Source organism: Microcaecilia unicolor, chromosome 2, assembly GCF_901765095.1.
Source record: "Microcaecilia unicolor chromosome 2, aMicUni1.1, whole genome shotgun sequence".
NCBI lineage: Eukaryota > Metazoa > Chordata > Amphibia > Gymnophiona > Siphonopidae > Microcaecilia > Microcaecilia unicolor.
In genome coordinates, this window is record NC_044032.1 from 565,956,028 (window position 1) to 565,981,569 (window position 25,542).

The window sequence follows — 25,542 nt, forward strand, 5'->3', positions numbered from 1 at the left end:
ATACATTCAAATAATTCTTAGGTTTTAATATTTATTACCTTTATATTCAGGAAATTGAGTTGGACCTTCCAGTATCAAATGATTGATTGGGTCAATATTTAAGCCCCAGAGTCAACATATTTTTATATTAAATATATTTATTGATTTAAACATTTACATTCAAATATAAATGTTTAAGCAATATCTGAAAATACATGACAAAAGGCAATACAACAAGTTTGCACAGAAATCATTCCCTTTTTAAATTTGTCCACAACACAACATTGGATCCAAATACTAGGCAAAAAGAACATAAAAAAGCAAAAAGACAATAATATCATTAGAGCAAGGAAGAGCAAGAGAATACTCGCAATCGAACTAATAGCATTTTAAGTAATGGGGGTATCCAAAGAGTCCCTAACATTTTCTTTAGAAATAATAAATTGCAACAGCTTTGGGGGTCAAAGAAAATATGATTTATTAGTTTCTAGGGACACAAGACATCTACAAGGAAATTTTAATTTAAACAGTGCTCCTAAGCTGAGAAGTCTTGGTTTATACACCAAGAATTCTCTTCTTTTTTTGTGTGTCCCTGGCCAAATCTGGAAAAACTTGAATTTTGCTTCCCAAAAAGAGTGCGTTAATATGATGAAAGTAAGCATGGAAAATATTATTTCTGTCCGGTTCTAAAGTGAAAGTCACCAAAAGTGTAGTTCTTTCTGTCACCACTTACAATGAACTCTCCAAAAATTCAGTCAAATTTAAATCAGGAACAGGTTGAGGTTGCACATTAGAAGATCTTGAGGAACCTGTTATATAGGTGGAAAACCCTCCATTGGTATTCTTAATATTTTTAAACATATCCAAGGCAGGTATTAACGGTGATTTTGGAAAATTTATAAACCTCAAATTATTCCTACAGCCTTGATTTTCCAGGAATTCAAGATTCCGAGCTTGAATATCCTTCTCTCTTGCTGTAACATTATGTAATTGAACAACTTCCCACTTCAAGGCTGTTATTTGATTTACTTGATCCTGAATATTTTCAGACAGATTTTGAGTAGTCTGTTTCAGTTTCATAATTTATCCTTTAAAGGAGTTAGAAATTGATGTAAAAGTGGAGTTCAAACCTTATATAGCGTCCCATAACGACTCCATCACCACAGCTGGTCTTGACAAACCTCCGTTTCCACTAGAAGTTAAACCTTGGGCAGAAGAAGAGGAGAGCAGCGTTCCCTGTATCCCCTCCGTTGTCACTCCACTCGGGGTTGAGGCGTCGCGAGGTCCTCCTTCAGCAAGCGCTGGTTCAGCATTCACCCTCGCTTGCTGTAACTCCATCGGCGCCAATTCCCTTCCAGGTCGCGGGGGAGCTGTGTTAGAGGGAGGGCTCAATGACGCTCCCTCTATGCTATGGTCCGTGTCCGAAGACGCGGAACCCATCGAGGCAGGCCTCCGCTCCTCACGCGCTCTTACCCCAAAATTTTCCAAAGTTGCCTGGCACACAGAAGGGGTCGTAGCCAGGTTGGAGGAGGTAAAACCCCTGTCTTTCCCTTTTCTTTTCCCCATCATACCTTATGGAAAAAACTCTTTGGCATCTGGCTACTTCAGAGTTTCTCAGGAGCACAGAGCGCACAGCTTGCTCTAGGCACCATCTTGGATCCTGCTGTTGTAATTCAACATATTTTTAAACAAAAGCCACAGCATTTAAAATTTTACATATGTTCAGCACTGCTAAACAACTAGACAGTGACACTGATCTCTCTCTCTATATATATATCTATATCTATCTATCTATATATATATATATATAGATTCAGCCACTATCCACGTGCAGCAGCATTTTAGAAAGGATGTACAAACCAGATGTTTGGTTGAGATATCTATAATTTCACAAGTATTTTAGAAACGTGCTGCCAACATAACCCTATCAGGGCCTACTGAAAGGTTATATTACATTCTTCAAAAAATGAAGTTGGTGCATGAGAGTACTAGAACTATGGATGGGTATCTATACAGTTTATCTGGAGACTTACCTTGTGTTGTAAGGTAATGAAGGTTTTCATTTCCAAGCCAGTATTCACCATTTGCTGAACTAAAATCTCCAAAGCCTTGTTTATAATCATCCCAAATCCTAGAAGTAATTGGAAAAGAAAAGGTGAAAGAGAGAAGGAAATGGTTAAAAAGTGAGCATATACCCAGAGAGCACTATACAATAGAATAGTGTATGTTACGGTATCATTTTCATTCTAATAGGAGTCACAGAAAAAAAGGTTAATAGGCTAAATTTTAATATGCCTCTGATAGCATGACTACTGAAAATATTAAATTGCCTGTTTGTTGCGCAAAGTAATTTTAACGTGTAATTTTTTAAAAATTAAAGTAGCTGGGGCCTTGGTACTATTAAAATTCATTGTTGTGGAATTTCTGGGTGGGGTAAGCACTTCACTATATATATATATATATATATATATATATATATATATATATATATATATATATATATATATATATATATAGTGCCTACCCATATTAGCTCTGGGCCCAGCCAAAATGTCAGGTCTGGCTACACCACTGCTTACAATGTCCTGTAGATTCCAAGGGTGATTCAGGAAGTTACAGACTGGTAAACCTGACATCAGTGCCGGGCAAAATAGTGGAAAATATTATAAGGAATAAAATTAGGGAACACATGTGGATAAAGGTGAGCCAGTTGATGTACTGAACCTAGATTTTCAGAAAGCTTTTGACAAAGTTCCTTATGAGAAAATTAAACAGTGGTTACGAGATAGTCGGCTTCACCCCATAATGGAAAAAAGATGGTCGGCTCAGACGAGCATTTCGCCGGCTGTACTTGGTCCATTTATTTTTAGGTCCAAGTCACAAAAAAGTGCCCCAATTGACCAGATGACCACCGGAAGAAAACGGGGATGACCTCCCCTTACTCCCTCAGTGGTCACCAACCCCCTCGCACCAAAACAAAATAAAAAAAAAAGTTTTTTGTCAGCCTGTTTGCCAGCCTGAAATGTCATACCCAGCTCCCTGACAGCAGTATGCAGGTCCCTGGAGCAGTTTTTAGTGGGTGCAGTGCACTTCAGGCAGGTGGACCCAGGCCCATCCCCCCCTACCTGTACCACTTGTGGTGGTTAAAGTTGAGCCCTCCAACCCCCCCCCCCCAAAACCCACTGTACCCACATGTAGGTGCCCCCCTTCACCCCTTAGGGCTATGGTAATGGTGTAGAGTTCCCTCTGAGTCCCGCCTTCTGACGTCATTTCCTGTTTCCGTGAGGGCAGGACTCTGAGGGAATGAACTGGAAGGGAAGGCTACAGATGGGCAGGGCTTTCAAAGGAGCGACGGAGATTCGTTGGGTGCCTGGAGGGGGGGGGGCAGGGGAGAGAGGAGAATTGCTGAGTGGCAATGATGGACCGGGCAGGCGGGTTGGGCGTTTTTTTTTTACAGACCATTGATTGGTTCCTCATTCTTGTGATGTTGCGGGACAGTGAGAGCCAATGAAATGCTGAGTTACAGACTTACGAACCCTACACTGCCACAGTGCCATGGAGTCAGCTTCAGAACGTTGGAGGTGCTTTTTATTATGTAGGATATTATAAAGACATGCAAGAATTCATGTGTAGGTATTTTACAAAAGGCTGCACCAAATAAAGAGCCTTTTATAAAATATTATAAGGACATGCAAGAATGCACATGAATTTGGTGGCATGTCCAGTGGGAACAGCAATTTAAAAAAGTGGCATGTGGGGAAAAAGAGTACCCTGCTCTCCCTCACTGTTGGAGCAGCTTTCTAAACAATTACTACTTCCAACATCCATACACCCTCTGATCTCCTGCATCATCAGTCCAGACCCCGGAAACCCCACAACCACCAGGTACAAACCCCTAACAACCCCAGTTCCTTCACAGTATTGAATCCCATCCTCCATTCCTCAACTCCCCCCCCCCCTGCCCCCGTGCTATTACCAGGGGTTCTGTGGTGGTCTAGAGGAAGCAGAAACGATTATCAGTTGTTCCTGCTTCATTTGGCTCCAGGTTCAAAATGGTGTTCTTGACCACCAGCACACATAGGGATGAAGTAAGGGGGACCCTCTTACAAATGCCATTTCAATGGGAAACATGCATGCAACAGTTTGAACACTTAAAGAGGGTACGGCTCGCATACTAATGACATCATCCACTAGATAAGGAGCTCACTGTCATAGCCAGCAGTGAGTTCTAGTTGGATGCTTAGTCCTCTGGTAAGCACTATCAATGTGCTTTCCTGCAGTCACCTTACTTTTAAAATGGGTCACTTAACACAGGGATCATGGCCCCAAATGGGTTTTGGTCATCTAGCTCAGTGTTTCCCCAACTTCTTTAAGCCAAGTACGTCCTAAGTTAAATAAACTTCAATTCAGTACCCCAGATCTCCAATCAGAGATTTTGAAATTGACAATGTATTATTTAATAGTTAACTAACTTGACAACTTATATAAGAAATTCAGGTCATTAGAAATGTCATACAGAACAAGACACAGTTCACAAGATCTGTTATATTTCACTTCCATATAAACTGTCTGGCTCCTTGACAGGTGCTATATTGTTCTTGCAGACTGAGTACAAATGAACAATGAAACGTCAGATGGGGCCCTGTTTATAAAGACAGGAGAAAAGAAAGCTATTCACGAGAGAACATGCCCATAGAGACCAATCAGGTTCCTTGTTTCATTTTCCCAAAGAATAAAAGATGAAACTTGATTGGTCACTATGGGCAGCTTCTCCACGTTTGTGAAGAACTTTTGCTTTTTATGTTTGTTTGTTTTCATAAATAGGTCTCAATGAACCAAGGCACCTTTCTATGCACATACCAAATAAAAACTATTTGCACATAGTAATGACGCAGAAGTGCAAACTGTTTTCAGAACTAGCATAGTTAGCATGATTTGTTATGTCTCGCAGCAGGTCCACTGACAGACAGAGCTGGGCCCGGGGCAGGGCCACCACAGCTGCTGCCTCCATCACCCCCTTACTTTCCTGCTTCTGCTCCTCCCTCTGTCACTCTCCTGGTCCTGTGTGCCAGGACCAGGTTATCGCATTAATGCAATCAGCCAGGTCCCGACACACAGGAGCAGGAGAAAGACAGACTCTGGCACCAGGCCCCCCCCCTTAGCTGGGCGTGGAGAATCTTGATTTGGTACTTCAAGGCCCAATTGCTGAAGGCCTGGAGCTCAGATTCTTCAAGCTCTGTTCCTGTTTTAGGATGGCAGAAAAGAGACTGAAGACAGTATTTTCGAAAAAGATGGCCGGCCATCTTTTGTTTCGATAATACGGTTCCGGCCAGCCAAATGCCTTGGATTTGGCCGGGGTTTGAGATGGCCAGCGTCGTTTTTTAGCGATAATGGAAAGTTATGTTGGCCATTTCAAACCCCGGCCAAATCCAAGGCATTTGGCCATGGGAGGAGCCAGCATTTTTAGTGCACTGGCCCTCCCTGACATGGCAGGATACCAACCTGGCTCCCTAGGGGTCACTGCAGTGGACTTCAGAAAAGCTCCCATGTGCATAGCTCCCTTACTTTGGGAGCTGAGCCCCCCAACCCCCCCCCCCCCCAAAACCCACTACCCACAAATGTACTGCACCCACTAAAACTGCTCCAGGGATCTGCATACAGCCTCTAGGACTTATTGCTGCTGTATAACTTTGGCACACCAGTTCACACCTGAAGACTAATCTCTTTGAAAAAGTCCTTTATTTGAATAAGCACGTTTACTCACAGCTAACTGCAGATCAGAGGTTGTGTCCCACTGGCAAAGAGTCCCCTGGTACTAAGATAAGCAGTAGGTCAGAGCTGGCACAATGGTGTACAATGCCCTCTTTCAGCACCATTCAAAGTAAGAACTACGTTCTCTAACGTGGGTAACACAGGAAAGGGAACTAAAAACTGGCTTACAAAAATGGCCACTACCGCATGGACTACAACAGGAAACAAAACAGGGCACACTCTGACCCAGTAAGCAGGGGGAAAGCACCAGGGGAGTAGAGCCTACCAACTACCAATACCTACACCCACCACAATGCATTGCTGATGTGACTCTGCAGTGCAAATAACAGAAAAGGTGTCACACATCACAAGCAGGAAAAGGCTGTCGGAGGACAGAACACATTCTGCTGTCATGGAGGTGGGTACGGCTTTTGAGGCTAGCATACAGGCAGGAAAAAAAGTGTTTAAAGTGGGGGTTTTTGGGTTGGAGGGGGTTAGTGACCACTGGGGAGTACGGGGAGGTCATCTCCGCTTCCTTCCAGTGGTCATGTGGTCAGTTTGGGCACCTTTTGGCGGCTTGGTCGTGAAAATAAAAGGACCAAGTAAACCCGGCGAAATACCGCTTAACGCCGTATTCTTTTTCTATTATCGGCGAAAGCCGGCTATCTGGTAGCCACGCCCATACCCGCCCATGTCCCGCCTTCACTTCACCGCCGACACGCCCCTTTGAACTTTCGCCGGCGAGGCGACGGGAAAGCGGCGATGCTGTAAAAAAAAAAAGCAGCTTTCAATTATACCGATTTCGCCGCTTTTCCGAGATCGCCGGCCATCTCCCGATTTGTGTCGGGAAATGGCCGGCGATCACTTTCGATTATGAGCTGGATAGTTACCTAGTTATCAGACTGAAAATCTCCACACACTGGGTAACTACTACTACTACTAATCATTTCTATAGTGCTACTAGATGTATACAGCACTGTACACATTATATGCAGGTATTTTCTCTGTCCCTAGAGGATTCACAATCTAAGTTTTTGTACCTGGGGCAATGGAGGGTTAAGTGACTTGCCCAAGGTCACAAGGAGCTGCGGTGGTAATTGAACACAGGTTGCCAGGATCAAAGCTTGGTGCACTAACCATTAGGCCGCTCCTATCTCTACCCAGACTCCACCCCAAGGTCACCCTGGCACTAACCAGAGCATGCTGAGGTGGTCGTATCAGATATTCAGCAGCACAGCAATCCAGGTAAGTGCTACTGAATATCTGGGTATGATTGGTCAGCGGGACCTTTCTGGATACGTCCTGCTAAATATTGTTCATTTAAAGTGAATTGGCAAAGATGATTAAGTTTCCCTGCTTCTTATTATATCTTGTTGATTTATAACATGTGAATATGCTTTTTTCATGCCAGATAAGCTTTACCACTCAGCTTTATTTTAATGGCTTTTCACATTCTTTTTGAGTTTATCTGAATTTTTGCCTCTGGAATCTGTTGTTGGATTTAAATCATTCATCATTTGGATTTAATTTATTATGCCTACCTTTTGTATTTTCTCATATGATTGAAAATTTCATCTACATGTGTACTTTTTCTCAGTTGAGAATACTTGCTGTCAGCATTGTAAACATTATGGAACAATGCAAGTGCATTTAGCTGCACTGGGAGAAGGCAGTTTTCAGATGACTGATTTATGCAGGTAAATCACACTTATACCCATGTAAATGGGTTTGGAAATTGCCCTCAAAATGTAAATGACAAATAATGGGGCTCTAGAAATGATGGATGGGGGTGTGGGGGGAAGAGACCACTCACTACAAACGTTATCCTTTATAGTCTGTCTCATGACAATAACTCCTAGTGCACAACAGAAGAGAAAGTTTGGAACCGCAGACCCAGGTCTGTGTGTGCAATGGGTGCTGAGCAACCCAATATTGAGCAAATGCCTTCATTGTGTCAGGTGATGGGTAATTTGCATTGTGTTTAGTACTCACAATGATTTTGAACAGTTGGCACCTATGTTTGGAAGCAGGGCCACTAAGGTACCAGTGGTCAGGCCCACGCCTCCTAGAAGCAGTTGGACTATAGTTCATCTTTCAGGTATGCCTCACTAAGCCAAGCCCTGGAGCGGTTCTCATACGAACCTGACTTACTCACCCCGAAAGGGCAGTGGTGCCGCCTACCCCATCAGTCCTTCCACACACCGGAACAGCTAGGCACCACACCAGGTGTCCAATCTGTACGCTGGGGCACAACGCGCTCACTCACTCCTTCCTGCCCTTTTCCCGCCTTGCGCAGCCAGGCCTCATCAACTGTTGCTCCGCACATCTTTTGTCTGAGAAGCACGCGTCACACTGCCAGCCTGCCGCGCTGTGCGCAATCGCTGGAGCGCGTGAAGGCATCAAAATGAGAGGGTGAGAGGTGGGAGCCGCAGAGCTGGAGCTGGCCGGAGGCCCCGGGTATTCCCCGCCGAAATCTGGCATCTCCCGGGGAGTCGCTGGAACCTCCCGGTTCCCCTCGCAGCTCCTCAGAGCCAAGGGGAATCGCGTGGAATTTCTTTGCGCAAGTCGGAACCGCTCGGGGTCTCTCTGAACAGAAAAGCGGCCCTTGGGGTGTCCCTTCGACGGAAAGAGCCGCTCGGTATCTCACTCAGCCGACCTCGGCCTCTGGCGGTGTCCAGGAGCCACTACGCGATGACTCATCACTCACACAGTGGAAAAAGGCTGCTGCACTGCAGTGCGCTTGGGTGGGCGGGCCTGAGCTGAGATTGGATGGGCCTGGGCCCACCCAGGCCCACCCGTAGCTACGCCCCTGATTGTAAGAGGAAACTTTTTTAATCTTTCTGTGTGGTGTGGTGTGGTGTAGACTATGTTGTATCATGTGAAGTTAAAAATCCTGTGGGAAAAAGAGAGCATCATTTTTTTGCAACAGCAAAGGAGGTACAAAGGTTTCTGGGCCTCCACTTTTCCATTGACCACCCTCCATTCTTCAGGTACTATGGACGATTTGATCAGCCAGCCAAACCCTCTCCCACCCTCCCACGGCGGTGCCCAGCCCTGCCCTGCTCACTGCATCCTGGAATGCGCTGGGCAGGGCTACAGACCATGTAAGGGAAACGCTCCCTTACATGGTCTGTAGCCCCGCCCAGCGCATCCCAGGATGCAATGGGCGGGGGCTGGGCGCTGCCATTTTGTGGCGGCGTCGACTGGAAGAGGAGGGAGGCAGGCTGCGTCCCTCCTCCAACTAAAAGTAGGGGGGCCGGGAGGGGGGTTGTCATTACTGCTATTAGAACTACTTCTACTTATCTTCACGGACCACCAGGGATTGGAAGGACAATGCTGGGGGGGGGAGTTCGGGTGGGTTGGAGATCCACTGGACCTCCAGCCCCCCCCCCCCCGTGGAAGGTGGGAGAGGGTTTGGCCGCCGCCGGCCACTTGACATTTTCTGGGGGTTTGGGGGGGATCTCTAGCCCTTCCTGAACATGGGGGGGGGGGATTGTCAGGGGGACCAGAGGTCCACCGGACCTCCAGCCCCCTGTTCGCATTTGCTTTGGGGGGGAACGGGGACCTGCCCATTGTTTGGGCCTCGGGGCAGGGTGTTTGACAGGTTTGGCTTTTGACAGCCCAGACCTGTCAAACAAGTGCGGGAGGATTGTGCTGAGCGCATGCTCGGCACAATTCGCTCACACTTTTACATGATAATCAAAGATAATTGCGCTGCTTAAATTTGCATGCATTATCTTTGATCATCCATGCAGTAAAGCCCCGTGCTGTTCCAGTGCTATTTTTAGAGCGCTGTTTGGAACAGTGCGGGGCTTTTGATTATGATGGCCTCATGTACTTGCAGGATTGCTGATTGGGTGATATATGAGGTGGTCTTTTGTGATGGGAAGGGAATATAAGTAACTGCTCATCTAAAGAGACTCTAAAATAGTCCGGATGGCAAGAGAGTTTCATATCCTTGCCACAGCCTATTCCAAGGGGGGGGGGTAGTCTCTCTCTCCCCCCCCCCCCCCATAGAAACTAATTCTCTCTATCTAAGAATCTTTCTCTGATTTATTCTTTCTGTCTTTCTCTGCTTTCTCTCTGTTCTGTGACCTTTGTATGAGGAACAAACTCTTTCCTTCCTTCTTTTTCTCTTCTTTATATAATTAGTCTAATTACTTATAATTACCAGAAGTACTGATGTTAGATTTTGTAAGCTCTGTTATAGCTTTACAACTGATATCTGATGCTATGATGATGGGTGAGTAATTAAAGACTTTTAATCTCTCTAATTCCTGTACATAGGAAGTCACCTACCTAGAAACTTTTGACTGCCATCAGAGCGCCTCTGAATTACTGTCCAGCCTCCTCCTTCTTGCATGTCACAGTAGGCAAGGAATTCTCTTGGACTCTTGAGTGCTTTAATTTTGTAAAATCCACTCTGTCTATGTCCACTGTTAAAGATCTCCACACAGTCTATGCTCAGAAGATGATAGACACATAATAATGGATTATTCAGTTCTATATAATTCCTGTACAAAGAAACAGTTGGGTCTACACTTTGTCAAGAATCTGAGCTTAGATCTTTCCTAGGACAGAGCTGATACTAGCCACTGTACCAGTCCAAATATCTGCATCATCTATAAGAGGGTGAGAAATACTGGCAGGCTGCATCAGCACTTAACAGGAGAGTAAAATCAAGCATGTTTTGTCTGTCATTATTTGACTGTAGGTAATAACGCCAAACAACCAGATCAGGAGCCATACAAGAAACATTTATGGTGGCAACCCCAAATGAACAATAGGAATGCATTTAAATAAATACAGTCTTATTGAACATAGAACTATATAACAAATTTAAAAGGCAAAAATCTTTGGATACCATAAGACAATTAGGGGACCTTTTACTATAGCTTAGCTTATCAGCATGCGCTAAGTACCATGAGGTTCATAGGTATAAAATAGGATACACAGCATTTAGCCATGCTAATGTCTGTTAGTGCTCTCTAAGCTTTAGTAAAAAGGCCCCTTAAATCCTAAATCAAGCATATTTTAATAGCTAGATAAATAAATAGATATCACATAGTGTCTGGAAAAAACAGGACCCTCCACTTTTTCCCAAATAACCCAAAAACATCCTGCTGCAGCAGAAGTTTCTGCCTGAAATTCAAGACATTTCTGAGTACATTATTTTTCAACAGGATAGAGCTCCAGCACATCGAGCTCGCAAAACAGTTGAGCTCTTAATTAATGAAACCTCAGAATTCATTGAGCCGACAGCTCAGTGGTATTAAACATAGAAACATGACGGCAGATAAAGGCCATATGACCCATCCAGTCTGCCCATTCTCTGTAACCCCTAATTCTTCCTGTTCCTAAGTGATCCCACATGCTTATCCCATGCCTTTTTAAATTCTGGAACAGTCCTCGACTCCACCACCTCCACCGGGAGGCCATTCCACACCTCCACCACCCTTTCTGTAAAATAATACTTCCTTAGGTTACTCCTAAACCTATTCCCTCTTAACTTTGTCATATGCCCCCTCATTCCAGAGCTCTCCTTCATTTGGAAAAGTCTCTCTGCCTGTACATAAATGCCCTTGAGATATTTAAACGTTTCTATCATGTCTCCTCTCTCTCTCCTCTCTTCCAGCGTATACATGTTGAGGTTCATAAGCCTGTCCCTGTAATTTTTGCATTCAAGACCGCTTACTAATTTCGTAGCCACCCTCTGGACCGACTCCATCCTGTTATATCTTTCCATAGGTGCGGTCTCCAGAACTGCACGCAGTACTCCAAATGGGCCTCACTAGAGACTTATACAAAGGCATTATCACCTCCTTTTTCCTGCTGGTCACGCCTCTCTTTATACACCCAAGCATCCTTCTGGCTTTGACCGTCGCTTTTTCTGTTTGAAAGCTTTAATGTCATCAGACACAATCACCCCCAAGTCCCACTCTTCCTTTGTACACTGAAGCACTTCACCCACTATACTGTACTGTTCCCTCGGATTTTTGCGACCCAAGTGCTTGACCCTGCATTTTTTGGGATTAAACCTTAGTTGCCAAATATCGGTTCATTCCTCCAGCTTCGCTAGGTCCTTCCTCATGTCATTCACACCCTCCAGGGTGTCCACCCTGTTGCAGAGTTTAGTTTCATCCGCAAAGAGACAAACCTTACCAGACAGCCCTTCCGCAATATCGCTCACGAAGACATTAAAAAGAGCCAGCCCTAGGACCAATCCCTGCGGTACTCCACTAATGACATCCTTTTCTTCAGAGCAAGCTCCATTTACCACTACCCTCTGTCTCCTACCATTCAACCAATTTTTAACCCAATCAGTTCCTCTAGGTCCCATACCGAGGGCACTCAATTTATTTATCAGTCGCCTGTGCGGAACCGTGTCAAAGGCTTTTCTGAAATCCAAGTATACCACATCAAGCGCCCCTCCCACATCCAACTGTTTGGTCACCCAGTCGAAACAGACAGATTCATCTGACACGACCTGCCACTAGTGAAGCCATGCTGCCTCAGGTCCCGCATTCCATATAGTTCAAGAAATCTCACAATTCTCCTCTTTAGAAGCGTTTCCATTAGCTTACTCACCACCGAGGTCAGACTGACAGGTCTGTAATTTCCAACCTCCTCCTTACTTCCACTCTTGTGCAAAGGAACCACATCCACCCTTCTCCAGTCCACCGGGACCACTCCAGTTTCTAAGGAAGCATTGAAGAGGTCCGTCAGCGGAGCCGACAGAACTTCTCCGAGTTCCTTAAGCACCCTCGGGTGTATCCCATCAGGCCCCATCGCTCTGTCTACTTTTTGTTTGGCAAGTTCCTCACAAACACAGTCCTCCGTAAACGGGTCTTGGTCTACCATACATCCATCCCATTTAGCCTTTGTTTTCTGCAGCCCTATTCCCAGTCTTTCATTTGTGAACACAGAGCTAAAATAATTGTTAAGCAGTTCAGCTTTATCCTTATCATCTTCCACATATTTCTCTCCCTCAGCTATTCTCTCCCTCAGGTATTGAATATTTGTGAATGTGGCAAGGTTGAAAGAGGACACTTTGAACACAACTTATGAATTAACTAAGAAAAAAAGGTTTATATTAATGTATTTTCAAAGGTCATATTAAATGTTTAAACAATTGGAAAGTATTTTGAAACTGTAAGGGATGCTGTTTTTTTCCAGTCACTGTGTGTGTGTTGTGTGTGTGTGAGTACGCATAAATACACACACATACCCCCCTGTTTACTAAGCCACGTTAGAAGCTGCCATGTGCTAATGCTGACACAGCCCTTTCACTTTGAATGGGCTGTGTCGGCATTGTCGAAATACTTAGCAAACAGAGGGGATAAAATCTTATACAAATATATCAACAAATCAGTGCTACACAAATCCAAAGTCACATTCCCATGAGGGGGTTAAAGAAGAATAAAAGGGATAAATAGAAAAAGGAGGGTTGCTATCACAAACATATTAAGCCTTTTAAATTACCTCTTAAATGATAGACAGATTTAAGTCATAGGGGTACACTTAGCCACACTATGGCACAGCGACCATATGAAAAAGTGTGAAAATCTTTTAGTTCACCATTCCAAATCTGAGTTCAAGGTGAGTTTCGTTCAGAGAATTTCTAAGCTGCAAATTAGCTTCGTAACTGAGGCATTGGAGGGCGAAGTGTCAGCCAGATTCACAAGGAGCGACAAGTGAAGAAGCAGGATGTGAACTTCCTTTGTCCATTCCCTGCTGCTCCTCCATAGAAACTGATTTCATTATTTGCATCATTTATTTATTACATTTGTACCCCGCGCTTTCCCGCTCATCGCAGGCTCAATGCGGCTTACATAGTAACAAGAGAATACAATCTGTAGTATCAAAATCAACAAAGGAGGTATATGGTAGGACAAATGAACAAGGGGTAAATGGGATAAAAGAGGTATGAGAGAAAAGGATAGGGATGGGTAAGGAAGTGGAGCGATAAAGAAGAGGTAGGGGAAGAGCATAGAGGATAAGAAGATTGGTAGGAGGTAATTCCTGAGTCATTGTTAATGATTAGATGAACGGTAATGGATGGGTTGCTTATGTTTGCTTATGGTAGGTCAAGTCGTTCGGGTAAATCTGTTTGAATAGATGGGTTTTCAATAGTTTCCTAAAGGGAAGGTATTCACTAGTTGATCGAATGTATCTGGGTAGAGCGTTCCAGAGTTGGGATCCCAGGTAGGGGAAGTTAGATGCATGATATGTTTTATACTTTAGTCCTTTGCAATTGGGAAGGTGCAGGTTAAGGTATGTTCGCGAAGATGTTGACCTGTTTCTGGATGGAAGATTTAATAGATTGACCATGTAACTTGGTGATACTCCATGGATGATCTTGTGAATTAGTGTGATGGCCTTAAAGTTGACTCTTTTTCTAATGGGGAGCCAATGAAGTTTCATACGGTGGGGTGTTGCACTTTTGAATCTAGGCTTCCCATAAATAAGTCTAGCTGCCGTGTTCTGGGCAGTTTCAATAACCATTGTCGATTCACATTGTTTGCTCGTTTAAATGTTTTATAGACTACTTTCTTTGGGTATCCCCACTGGAGAAAGCAAGATGTCATCATCAATACAACTTCCATGATAAATATCAACTCTTAGTTGTACAACCAAGAGGTAATTCTAAAAGGCATTTTCACAAATAAGTTGTGTTTTGGGGGTAATGTCATAAATATTTTACACATGGAAAAGGCCTTTATAAAATTACACAGCAGTATACACATGAACAGTATACATGCCAAATGATCACATGTACTTTTTAAGTGGACCAAGTGTAGGTGTTCCTGGGAGTGTATTGTCCATGAAGTGGCCTGCATAGTTTAGAAAATATGTAGGTACATGCAGAGAATGCATGCACAAATTTACACCATCTTCAGAGCAGATGTAAATTTCTGAATGTGAACTTGCATGCTATTGGGGCTGGCTCTGGGTGCATATTTTATAAAGTGTTGCGTGCAGGATAGCAAACTTGTTTCTACACTGGTTACACACCAGAGTGAACTCCAAAGCATGTAGCAGAATTATAAAACTGAGTCCATGGGAACAAGGAGAGTTATAGTTCCTAGAAGCCCTGAATTGACAGAAGTAAGCTCACAGGGGCAAATAGTTAGAGTGGTGTAGTAAGGGCTTAGAGCACAAGGGCAGGACCTCAATGAGGTATGTGCAGCCAGTGTGGTTGCACAGGTTGCAAAGGAGGCAGGGGCACCAAAATTGTGCCCTCTCCATTGCCTCCCCTGCTCAGCTGCAACACAGTGAGCAGAGTGGGAGCACTATGGGATATACACACAGAACATATTTTCAGCTTGGGATGCTCGTGCACAAGAGAAGGTCATTAAACAGGCTCCTGATGAACTGATGAAAAAAACCCCAGAATATTTGCAGTTCATACGGGCTGGGTCTAAGGCATTCTGGGGAGCTCCAGTGGTCAAGCCAGGAGGATAGTTTCGAGAGAAAAACCCCTAGGTAGGGAATACTTGTAGTGGTCAGAACCTGAAGTAATGTAGAAACTTAAATGCTGTTCTAGGTTTGTTTATTTAAGGAATGTATAAACTGTCAGAATTCTAGAGTAAAGACCATGGGCAATGAGTATGCTGTGTGAAAGGTTCTGACTAGAAGCCATAGAGAAAAGCATTTAACTGCTTCTTTAACAGACATCATGTACTCAGGAGCAGACAGGCTGGAATAGGGCACTATAGAATCACAATAAATGTATCCTTGAGTATTGTGTTCAATTCTGGTCGCCGCATCTCAAGGAAGATATAGTAGAATTGTAAAAGGTGCAGCGAAGGGCGACTAAAATGATAGCGGGGATGGGACGACTTCCCTATGAAGAAAGACTAGGGCTTTTCAGCTTGGAGAAGAGACGGCTGAGGGGAGACATGATAGAGGTATCCTATATAATAAAACTCATCTCCAACGTTCTAAAGTGCTTGGGACCGTGGCTCCCTCAGTACGGAGGTGGTCTGCGAGGCAGCATCAAACTCAATGACGTCAGCAAACCCAGCTGATCGCAGGAACTGGCTGCTGGCACGGGCAAAAAAAAAAGAAAAGGTGAAAAAAAAAGGCTCGAGAAGCACTCCCGACCCTGCCATGCTCTAACGAAATCAACAACCGCCATCCACAACGCTCGCACCGCACGAGACTGCCGCCCAGCTGAGGAGAATACCGCCGTCCGGACCCGCACAACAAACAAAAAAAGGTGAAGGAACAGCCTCCAGCCGCCCTCCGGACCCACACTAACAAAAACAAACAAAAAAAAAAGGTAAAGAAACAGCCTCCAGCAGCCCTCCGGACCCGCACTAACAAAAAAACAAGGTCAACAGACAGCCTCCAGCCGCCTCAACAGGGGCGTCAAAAAAGCAAAAAGACTTCAGCAGGCTGCGCAAGAAGATAAAACAAACTGCAGCCTTCTCTGGACGAGGTTCACGCCGCCCTGAACTGCCCTCCCGATACTGCAGCACTAACAACAGGGCAAGCTGGACGAGGTTCACAGACACCGATCCTGCAGACAGCAGTGCAACGTAAACGAACAGGTACAATTAAGGGGACAGAAACTTTAAGGGAGAGGCCATGGAACTTGAAGGGGAGACAGACAAACACATGGAGAGGGGGTGAGAGAACAGAAGGGGAGAGGATAAATGATGCACATGGATGAATGAAGGGCATGAGAAAGAGAGCACAATCGCTGGATAAAAGAAAGAAAAGGAATTCAAAAACGAAACACGGGGGGGGGGGGGGGCACCCTTACATTGCCACTCACAGGAGGGAAGGGGGGAAAACTTCTAACAGAAAGGGGGGGACTGCACTTCACACAGAAGGAGGGGGACATGCACACATACACACACACACACACACACAGTCTTTCACTCTCTGTGTGTCACTGTGACACACACTCTGTCAAACACACACACTCTGTCTCACTGTCACACCCACACTCTCACACAGGCATACACTCTGTTTCAATGCCCACTGTAACACACACACACTCTCACATTCACTCTCTCTCACACACAGACACTCTCAAACACGCTCTCAAACATATACTGCACCTGGGAAGACAGTTGCTTCACATGACGGAACAACACAGCAACAGATGATTTACAAATTTAACAAATAATCCTTCTCATTATAATACTTTTCTAACAACTCTATAGTTACCAAAAAAAAAAAAAAAAACATTGCTAGCGCCCGTTTCCTTTCAAACAGAAACGGGCCTTTTTTTACTAGTATAAAATAATGAGTGGAGTGGAACAGGTGGATGTGAAGCGTCTGTTCACGCTTTCCAAAAATACTAGGACTAGGGGGCATGCAATGAAACTACAGTGTAGTAAATTTAAAACAAATCAGAGAAAATGTTTCTTCACCCAACGCATAATTAAACTCTGGAATTCGTTGCCGGAGAACGTGGTGAAGGCGGTTAGCTTAGCAGAGTTTTAAAAGGGGTTAGACGGTTTCCTAAAGGACAAGTCCATAAACCACTACTAAATGGACTTGGGAAAAATCCACAATTCCAGGAATAACATGTATAGAATGTTTGTACGTTTGGGAAGCTCGCCAGGTGCCCTTGGCCTGGATTGGCCGCTGTCGTGGACAGGATGCTGGGCTCTATGGACCCTTGGTCTTTTCCCAGTGTGGCATTACTTATGTAAAGTCACTTCTAGGTCTGTTTTTTTTTTCGTACCCTGTTTGCTGATCAAATGTTATATTGTACTGAATATTTAGGGAGCTGTGTGAAAGCTGTGCATGTTGCTGATCAGAGGCCCAGGTGGAGCAGCCTGGCTGCCATGGCTGTAGCTGTGCCTATAGGCTCTCTTGTTCTCCCAGCAGTACTATATCCTGGGAAGATTGTAGTAAGAATCTGGGATGAAAAGACCAAGTTCATGCAAGTTGGTAGTCAACCCTGTACACAAAATCATTAACCAAGAACCTGTTGAAGACGTGTAGAATTGCTCACTTAGACACCAAGGCCAGATTCTATATAAGGCGCCTAAAAATCTGTGCAGAACTAAGCGTATTCTATAAGATTTAGGTGCGGTGTATAGAATACACTTAGTTGATACCATAGCACCTAAACCTACGTGCATCCATTTACACCAATAAAAACCTGGTTTAAATCTGTGCGCGTAGATTTAGGCGCACTGACCTGTATTCTGTAATTATGTGCATAAATTTTGGAATGCCCATGAAACGCACATAAACATGCCCTTTTTAAGCCACGCGCATTTATTTTGAACTGCATACTTCGCAATTTAGGCACATAAATTGTAATTATTGCCAATTAGTGCTTGTTATTGCTTGTTAAGTGCTGTTAAAAATGCTGATTACCTTGTTATACCAATTAAGTTTCGCATGGAATCTAGGCGCCATATATAGAATTCGGGGCAAAAAGGTTTTTCAGCTTGAAACAGGCAGAGATGGGTCGTAACAAAGTACTTGTACTTTGTTACAGTAGTTAAGTACAGTTTTCAGTACTTTTACTTGTAACTCATTACAAATAAACAGTGATTTTGTACTTAGTAATAAAACACAAGTTAATAAGTATATTTTAAAAGTATTTTCCCTGCCTCTGCTTGAACCCAATTGGATACCGCGGGAAAGGGGACTGCGGTATCCAATTAAGTTCAAGCAGAGGCAGGGAAAATAAAAAGAAGTCTGTCCACCCCACCCCCCCCCCCTGGCCTCAGTGTGCCCTTCCAGAGCCTACATTTACATGCCCTGTTGGTCTAATGGTTTCTTCAGAGCATGAAGGAAGCCCACTCCTTCCTGCCCAATACCGCTGCTCTCCGCAATATCGCCCTGTATTACAAATGGCCACCGAGACTTCAAGCATCAGTCTTGCAATGCTGCTGCTTAAAGTCTTGGGACGAGACTTTAAGTGGTGGCCTCACAAGACTGCCACTTGAAGTCTCAGTGGCCATCTTTCTGTGACGGGAAAAAGGATCCTTAGGGAGAAATTCAGACAGTATGTTTCTAGACATTTAAACTAGAAGGCAGGGCGACAAAAGGAAACAAGGGAATTTAGAAAGTCACCCCCAGAATAAATATGATGGCAGAGGGAAAGGTCACTTAAATATATAAAACCACCTAAACTCACTAAGCACATGGAAAGCAATTAGCACAAATGATTGTAGTTTAGGTAAAAGGTTCAAGACTTGCAAGCCTGATGTTTGAAGAAAACTTGGATATTGTTGCTATTACAGAGAAATGGTTCAACAGTTCCCATGAATGGGATGTGACTATGCCAGACTACAATTTTTTTAGGAAGGACAGAGAGGGCCGAAGAGGTGGAGGTGTGGCACTGTATGTGAGAGACAATATCAGAGCGGCTGAAATGCGGGGAACCTGTGGAGAGGAAGAAGCTTTATGGATTGTCCTGAAAAGAGAAGATGGAACCTGTATCCACATGGGTTTATCTACAGACCCCCAGCGCAAACGGAGAAGCTAGACAAGGATCTGATAGAAGATATTCAAAAGATTGGTATGAAAGGGGAGGTGCTACTGTTGGGAGATTTCAACTTGTGTGATATGGATTGGAATGTCCCATCTGCAGAATCGGAAAGAAGTAGGGAGATTGTGGATGCTTGTCAAAGTGCCTTGCTCAGACAAATGGGGTTGGAACCCACGAGGGAAGGGTCAATGCTGGATCTAGTGCTCATGAATGGAGGAAGTGTTTCCAATATCTGGGTGGGTGCCCACCTATGTAATAGTGATCATAACACAATATGGTTTGATATAATGGCAAAGGCGGAGTGCGGACGCACAAAACTCAAAGTACTAGACTTCAGACATACCAATTTTGATAAAATGGGGGAATACCTGAAAAAGGAGCTGTTGGCGTGGGAAGGCATAGGAGAAGTGGAAAATCAGTGGTCAAATTTAAAGGCTATAAATATGGTGACTGATCTTTATGCAAGGAAAGTAAACAAAAACAAGAGAAACAGGAAGCCTATATGGTTCTCCCTTTGTTCAAGAAATACAAAAGAACGCAACAAGATGATCATGATAAAGATAATCGGATCAAACTCAAAGAATTAAAGAGGGAACTACAACTAGCGAAAGTGCGAGTGGAAGAAAAAATGGCTAAAGATGTAAGGAGAGGTAACAAGACCTTTTTCAGATACATTGGAGAAAGGAGAAGATAGGAATGGAATTGCGAGACTGAAAGATAATGAGAATGGCTATGTGGAATGGCTATGTGCATAAGTAACCAAAAGCATCCCACTAGCAAGGGATTCCCAAGTGAGAATCTAACACAGCTGTAACATTCAAATTGTCCTTGGAGACCATTTCCAAACTCTGTTCACCTTTATTTTTATCCAAGGCCTTTGTTGGTAAGCAGAATGCCCTGGTAATAGGTAGAATCATCTCTGGTGGGACCTTGAGAATCTCCTTATAATAGCGTCTCAATATATCCAAAGGAGAAACAAGATCACTTTTAGGAAAATTAAAAGAAATCTTAAATGTAACCTTTTAGCAAATTCTCAAAGGTCTCTTCTTTCCTCCAAAGTGCAGATACATCCTTAATAGTAGTAGTGACAATATTCTTAAAGATCTACCATCTGATTTTTCAACAAACATATCTTGGATTCAAATTGTTCATATTTCTGCTCCACCTCAGACACTCATTGGGACAATTGACCCATTTGGATCAGCATTTTATCAATATGAGAGGTTTATAGAAGCCACCATTTTCTATAAAGTAATCAAAATCAAATCTAATGTTGCTGTAGAAGGCTTTACTACCACAATAGCCTGATATGCTGCTATGCCCTCTAAAGAGATTCAACATCATAAACACTTCCTCCAGAGTCCTCAGATAAAATTGAGGAAGTAGTGGCTGCTGCCATCTCGCTCCTGTACTCCAACAAGCATTCTCCAGGGTCGACAGAAGAGGCCTTATCGGGAAGTGTCTCTAAATAATGTTCCACATCCACACCACCCTAAGCAGATGCTCCAGCCCACTGAACTTACAGGTCAGTGATTTTAAGAGAGATTCCTCTCCCGAGTTTGGAGGAGGCAAAGTCAGAAACACTGAGGGAAGACTCACCCAAAGTCAGCCTCTCCTTTCGCCTTGATTCATTTCCACTTGCGCTATGGGGAGAAGCCACTGCGAAATGAGTAATACCTGTTTGAGCAAGGCAGTTCCTTTTCGGGCTCGAGGAGATACCATACTTTTCCTGGCCCTTATACTTCCTCATTAAGGTAGAGATAGCTGCAGGAGCTCCTTACCAGAGTGTCGTTCAAGCAGCTATCTTGGTTCCTCCCTGAGCAGGTAAACAAGTTCATTTGGCGACCTGAGAGACATGGCACAATGCTAGATGAGCTGAAGTGCTTATTGAGGGAGGCCCCAGTATTGGGTTTTATAACGTCAGTGCTGATCTTGTGATGCAATGCTAACCAGCGTGGTCTAGGGGCCTCCCTTTTGCACAGTGGAAAACCTCTTTCAAAACTATGTCCAAATTGAGAAAGAGCTTCTAGCCATAAGTTATGCATTGGAGCATTTTCATACTTAAGTCTATGCTAGAGAAGTGACCGTTCAAATCAATCACAAGACAGTGGTTTCCATCTCCAAGAAACCCCTGTATCTAAGCAACCAAGAGAAAGATACTTCACCTTCAGACATATTTGTTTGAACTAAAATATGTACCAGGAAACAAAGTGGTCATGCTAACACAATAAGCCAGGCTTTTCAAACTAAAACACAATAGTGTTTCATTATATCTGATAAAATTACATTGGCTCCCTGTAGCTGACAGAATTAGGTTCAAAGTCGCCTGAATCATTTCTCATATTCTACATGGCATCACATCCAGATTACTGATCAGAATATCATCACTATATCTGGCCCAATCCAAGCAATTGAAAGACCAGCTGTTTTTATCCTCTCGGCCTTACAAGGGCACTAGATTTCAGAAGATTTTCAATTCGCTTTTCTCTGTAGCAGGAACTTCCCTTTGGAACCTCCTGCCAATCGCTACCAGAACAGACAATGTCTACCTCAGTTTTAGGAGGCAGCTAACAACATTTCTTTTCCCAAAAACTTCTCCATAAACCATCACTGGACTGTATTCATGAGTCTTCCTACCCGTTTTTATCTCCCTCCTGATCATGTCTCTCTTTCTTCTCATAGCCTTTTACTTGATTTCTTCATGTCATGCCCCAGTTAATGTGTTCTAATTGCTGTAAACCACACTGAACCCTAAAATGGGGATATTACCAGTATATAAGATCTAATTTGAATTGAATTTCCACTGATAGCCCAACACAAATCATAAGAGACTTTTACAGAAAAGTTGGCCTTATAGGTTGATAAGAAGTCTCACTTGGAGACAGCACTGGTCACAGTAGAAACTGAGATCTACCAGACCATAAAAAAGCAGATCTGAAGAGGGTGGTCTCACCAATGATAAGATATTGCACCGGAGTCAGAAATTAGACATTTTCAAAAATTCTTTGCTGAACTGACTGTGGAACAGGGCCTGATTTATAAAGGACAACAACTGTATGTTAGGGCTGAAGTCAGACAAAAGATGCTTGAAAGAATTAATGAAAGTCATATTGGTATCCATGGATGCATTTGACATGCTAGAGAGGTACTTTTCTGGCCATCCATGAATCATGAAATTGTGAACTTTGTTCAGAGATACTATATATGTGCTAAGATGCAGTTGGGAACTGCCCAAGAATCCCGTACACACTCACCGCCTATTAGGCCGTGGCAAAAGATGGAAATTAAAATACTTTAATTCAAAGAAGCAGAGGACCTCCTAGTAGTTGAATACTTTAGCAATTACTTTGAATTTGATTGCCTGGATAGTAAGAAGTGTAAAGACATCATATATTGCCTGAAAAAGCATTTAGCATGTTATGGTATTCTAGAAGAGGTGTTTAGTAACAACTCCCCATTCAACTCCAGAGAGTTTTCAGAATTTGTGTGGCTCTAAGAGTTTTGACATATATTGTCCTTCCCCAGATACCCAAAGCAAATTTTACAGAAAGCCTCTGAGGCCCATGTTGGTCTATTCCTGTGACTACTGGATTAGAGGAATACCCTATCTGAAGCATTAGAATCTTCAGCTCAAATCATGTCCAGGTGACAAGACCCAGACTCTTCTGCCTACCATGAATGCTCTACTGGAGACTCCATCAGCATAGACAATTCACCATCACCTTGAGGCCGCTAAGGATAAATAGGCCTACTATTACAATAGAAGGACAAAAAGAACAGTCCTGACAGAAGGCCAGACCATCCAGGTTAAAAGTGATGACAACAATGACTGGAAAAAGAAAGAAGTTACCAAATAACTCCTACATCGTTTGTTCTCGATTGAAATAGAGGATTGATCAGAGAAGAGAAGAATGAGTCATGATTTCCCAACTGTGATGAAAGATCTGGCTTGTACTACTGGGGTAGGAGTACCTTCAGTTACCACCAAAGAGGTATCATATAATCTGGACACCTATAAAAGAATACTTCAATCAAAATTCCAATACATTAATCACATTCCCTAATACCTGGGCTGCAGTCAGACATAGAACTACTGCAGATCATGGTACCCACCGGGACATCTGCAGAACACCTGATTCTTCAATTTACCATCACAAGTGCTTTCCAGATAAGTACTGTTTTGATATGAACTATGGACAACCACTTTTTTTTATATAAAATAAAAGTTTTAACAAATGTATTGAATAAATATAGAGGATTACAAGTGAAATGATTGAACTAGGAGAGATGGGCAGCTGTGCCAATGCTATCTCCTAGTTCTGAGCACACACAAAATATTTTCAGAGCAATTTGAGGTAATACAATTTGCAATGTTTGTATTAGGGAAATTGTTTCGATTCACATATGTGAATTTTCCCCCATTTTTATATAATTACCCCTTCTGTATTGTGGTCTTTACCTGCTGTCATTTACTATATTATGGTGCTCATTTTCCAAGCACATAGGGGTCCTTTTACTAAGGTATGCTAATGGATTCAGTGTGCACTAATGATTACTGGGTGCTAAATGATAAGATGCCCACTATATTCTTATGAGTGTCATCATTTAACGTGTGTTAAATCTGTTAGCACACTTTAGTAAAAGGACCCCATAGACTTACAAAGTTACGTGGAGGAGCATAATCGAATGGCGCCGGCCAAATAGATGGCTGGCCATCTATTTGGCCGGCGCTGCAAAGAGCAGTCCCGAACCCTATTATCGAAAAAGATGGCCGGCCATCTTTCATTTCGATAATATGGTTGGGGCCAGCCAAATGTCAGAGATGGCCGGCATCGGTTTTCGCCGATAATGGAAACTAATGCCGGCGATCTCAAACCCGGCCAAAGCCAAGGCATTTTGTTGTGGGAGGAGCCAGTATTTGTAGTGCACTGGACCCCTGACATGCCAGGACACCAACCAGGCACCCTAGGGGGCACTGCAGTGGACTTCAAAAATAGCTCCCAGCTGCATAGCTCCCTTACCTTGGGTGCTGAGCCCCCCAAACCCCCCCAAAACCCACTCCCCACAACTGTACACCACTACCATAGCCCTTAGGGGTGAAGGGGGGCACCTACATGTGGGTACAGTGGGTTTTGGGGGGGTTTGGGGGGCTTAACATTAACAGGTGGGGGGATGGGCCTGGGTCCACCTGCCTGAAGTGCACTGCACCCACTAAATACTGCTCCAGGGACCTGCATACTGCTGTCAGGGAGCTGGGTATGACATTTCAGGCTGGCATAGAGGCTGGCAAAAAAAATATTTTTTTTTTGGGTGGGAGGGGGTTAGTGACCACTATGGGTGTAAGGGGAGGTCATCCCCAATTCCCTCCGGTGGTCATTTGGTCAGTTGGGGCACCTTTTTAAAGCTTGGTCCTGAAAAAAAAGGGACCAAGTGAAGCCAGCGAAATGTTCGTCAGGGCCGGCTTTCTTTTTTCCATTATTGGGCGAAGCCAGCCATCTTGTGAGCACACCCCAGTCCCGCCTTCGCTACCCTACCGTCATACCCCCTTGAAGTTTGGCCGGCTCTGCAAAGGAAAGCAGTTGGCGCCGGCCAAAATCGGCTTTCGATTATACCGATTTGGCCGGGTTCATGAGATCACCGGTGATCTCCCGATTTGTGTCGGAAGATGGCCGGTGATCTCCTTCGAAAATAAGCTGGATAGGAACCTAAGTAACTTTGTAAGTCTATGTGCTTTGAAAATGAGCCTCCATGTTATGTGAATGCCAAATTTCTACCTAGGTACTATTCTGTAAATACGCGCATATCTTACATAGCACATATTTATTTATTTGGATGTATTTACCGCCTTTTTACAGAAAGTCACTCAAGGCGGTATATAGCAAGAAGCAGGTGAAGTCTGGGCAGAACATGGCGGGACTCATATTTATACATGTAACTTACAATAGCCTGTAAGTTACACATGAATTACTGGAACTCAGGTGTACAGTTACACAGCTAGTAGTTTAAAAAACAATAATGTAGTTTTCATCTAAATTTTGTGTGACCATTAGTGGGTTTCAGAAAAGGAACTAATTACATAAACAAAAGATAAAATAAAGATGAAACTCTGACCTGCATAGTGTCTTTTGCCTCCTAGATCGATGACATTGTTTATATCTCCCCTGTTAATTAACTGAATTTCCTTTTCCTGTAGAAGCTGCTGAATTTTGAGCTGCTGCTGTTCCAACTGATGTTCTAGTAGCCTCACTTGGCCCTGCAGTCTCACTTGCTCTTGCAGACAGTTATGAAAGGCCTAGAGAGATAAAATATATTCCCTTTGAAATTAATACATCAAAACAACA

The 25,542-nt window shown here is 43.6% G+C and overlaps 1 protein-coding gene across 1 annotated transcript in view; it reads right to left on the minus strand.

Annotated features, from left to right (window-relative positions):
* FGL1 (fibrinogen like 1) overlaps positions 1 to 25,542 on the minus strand; it is a 113,911-nt gene that overhangs the window by 57,877 nt on the left and 30,492 nt on the right. The window contains exons 4-6 of the mRNA XM_030191463.1: positions 25,313 to 25,493; positions 10,034 to 10,188; positions 2,013 to 2,115 (exon numbers count right to left, since the gene is read on the minus strand). Coding sequence (XP_030047323.1) covers positions 2,013 to 2,115; positions 10,034 to 10,188; positions 25,313 to 25,493 — 439 coding nt within the window. The remainder of the gene's footprint in view (positions 1 to 2,012; positions 2,116 to 10,033; positions 10,189 to 25,312; positions 25,494 to 25,542) is intronic.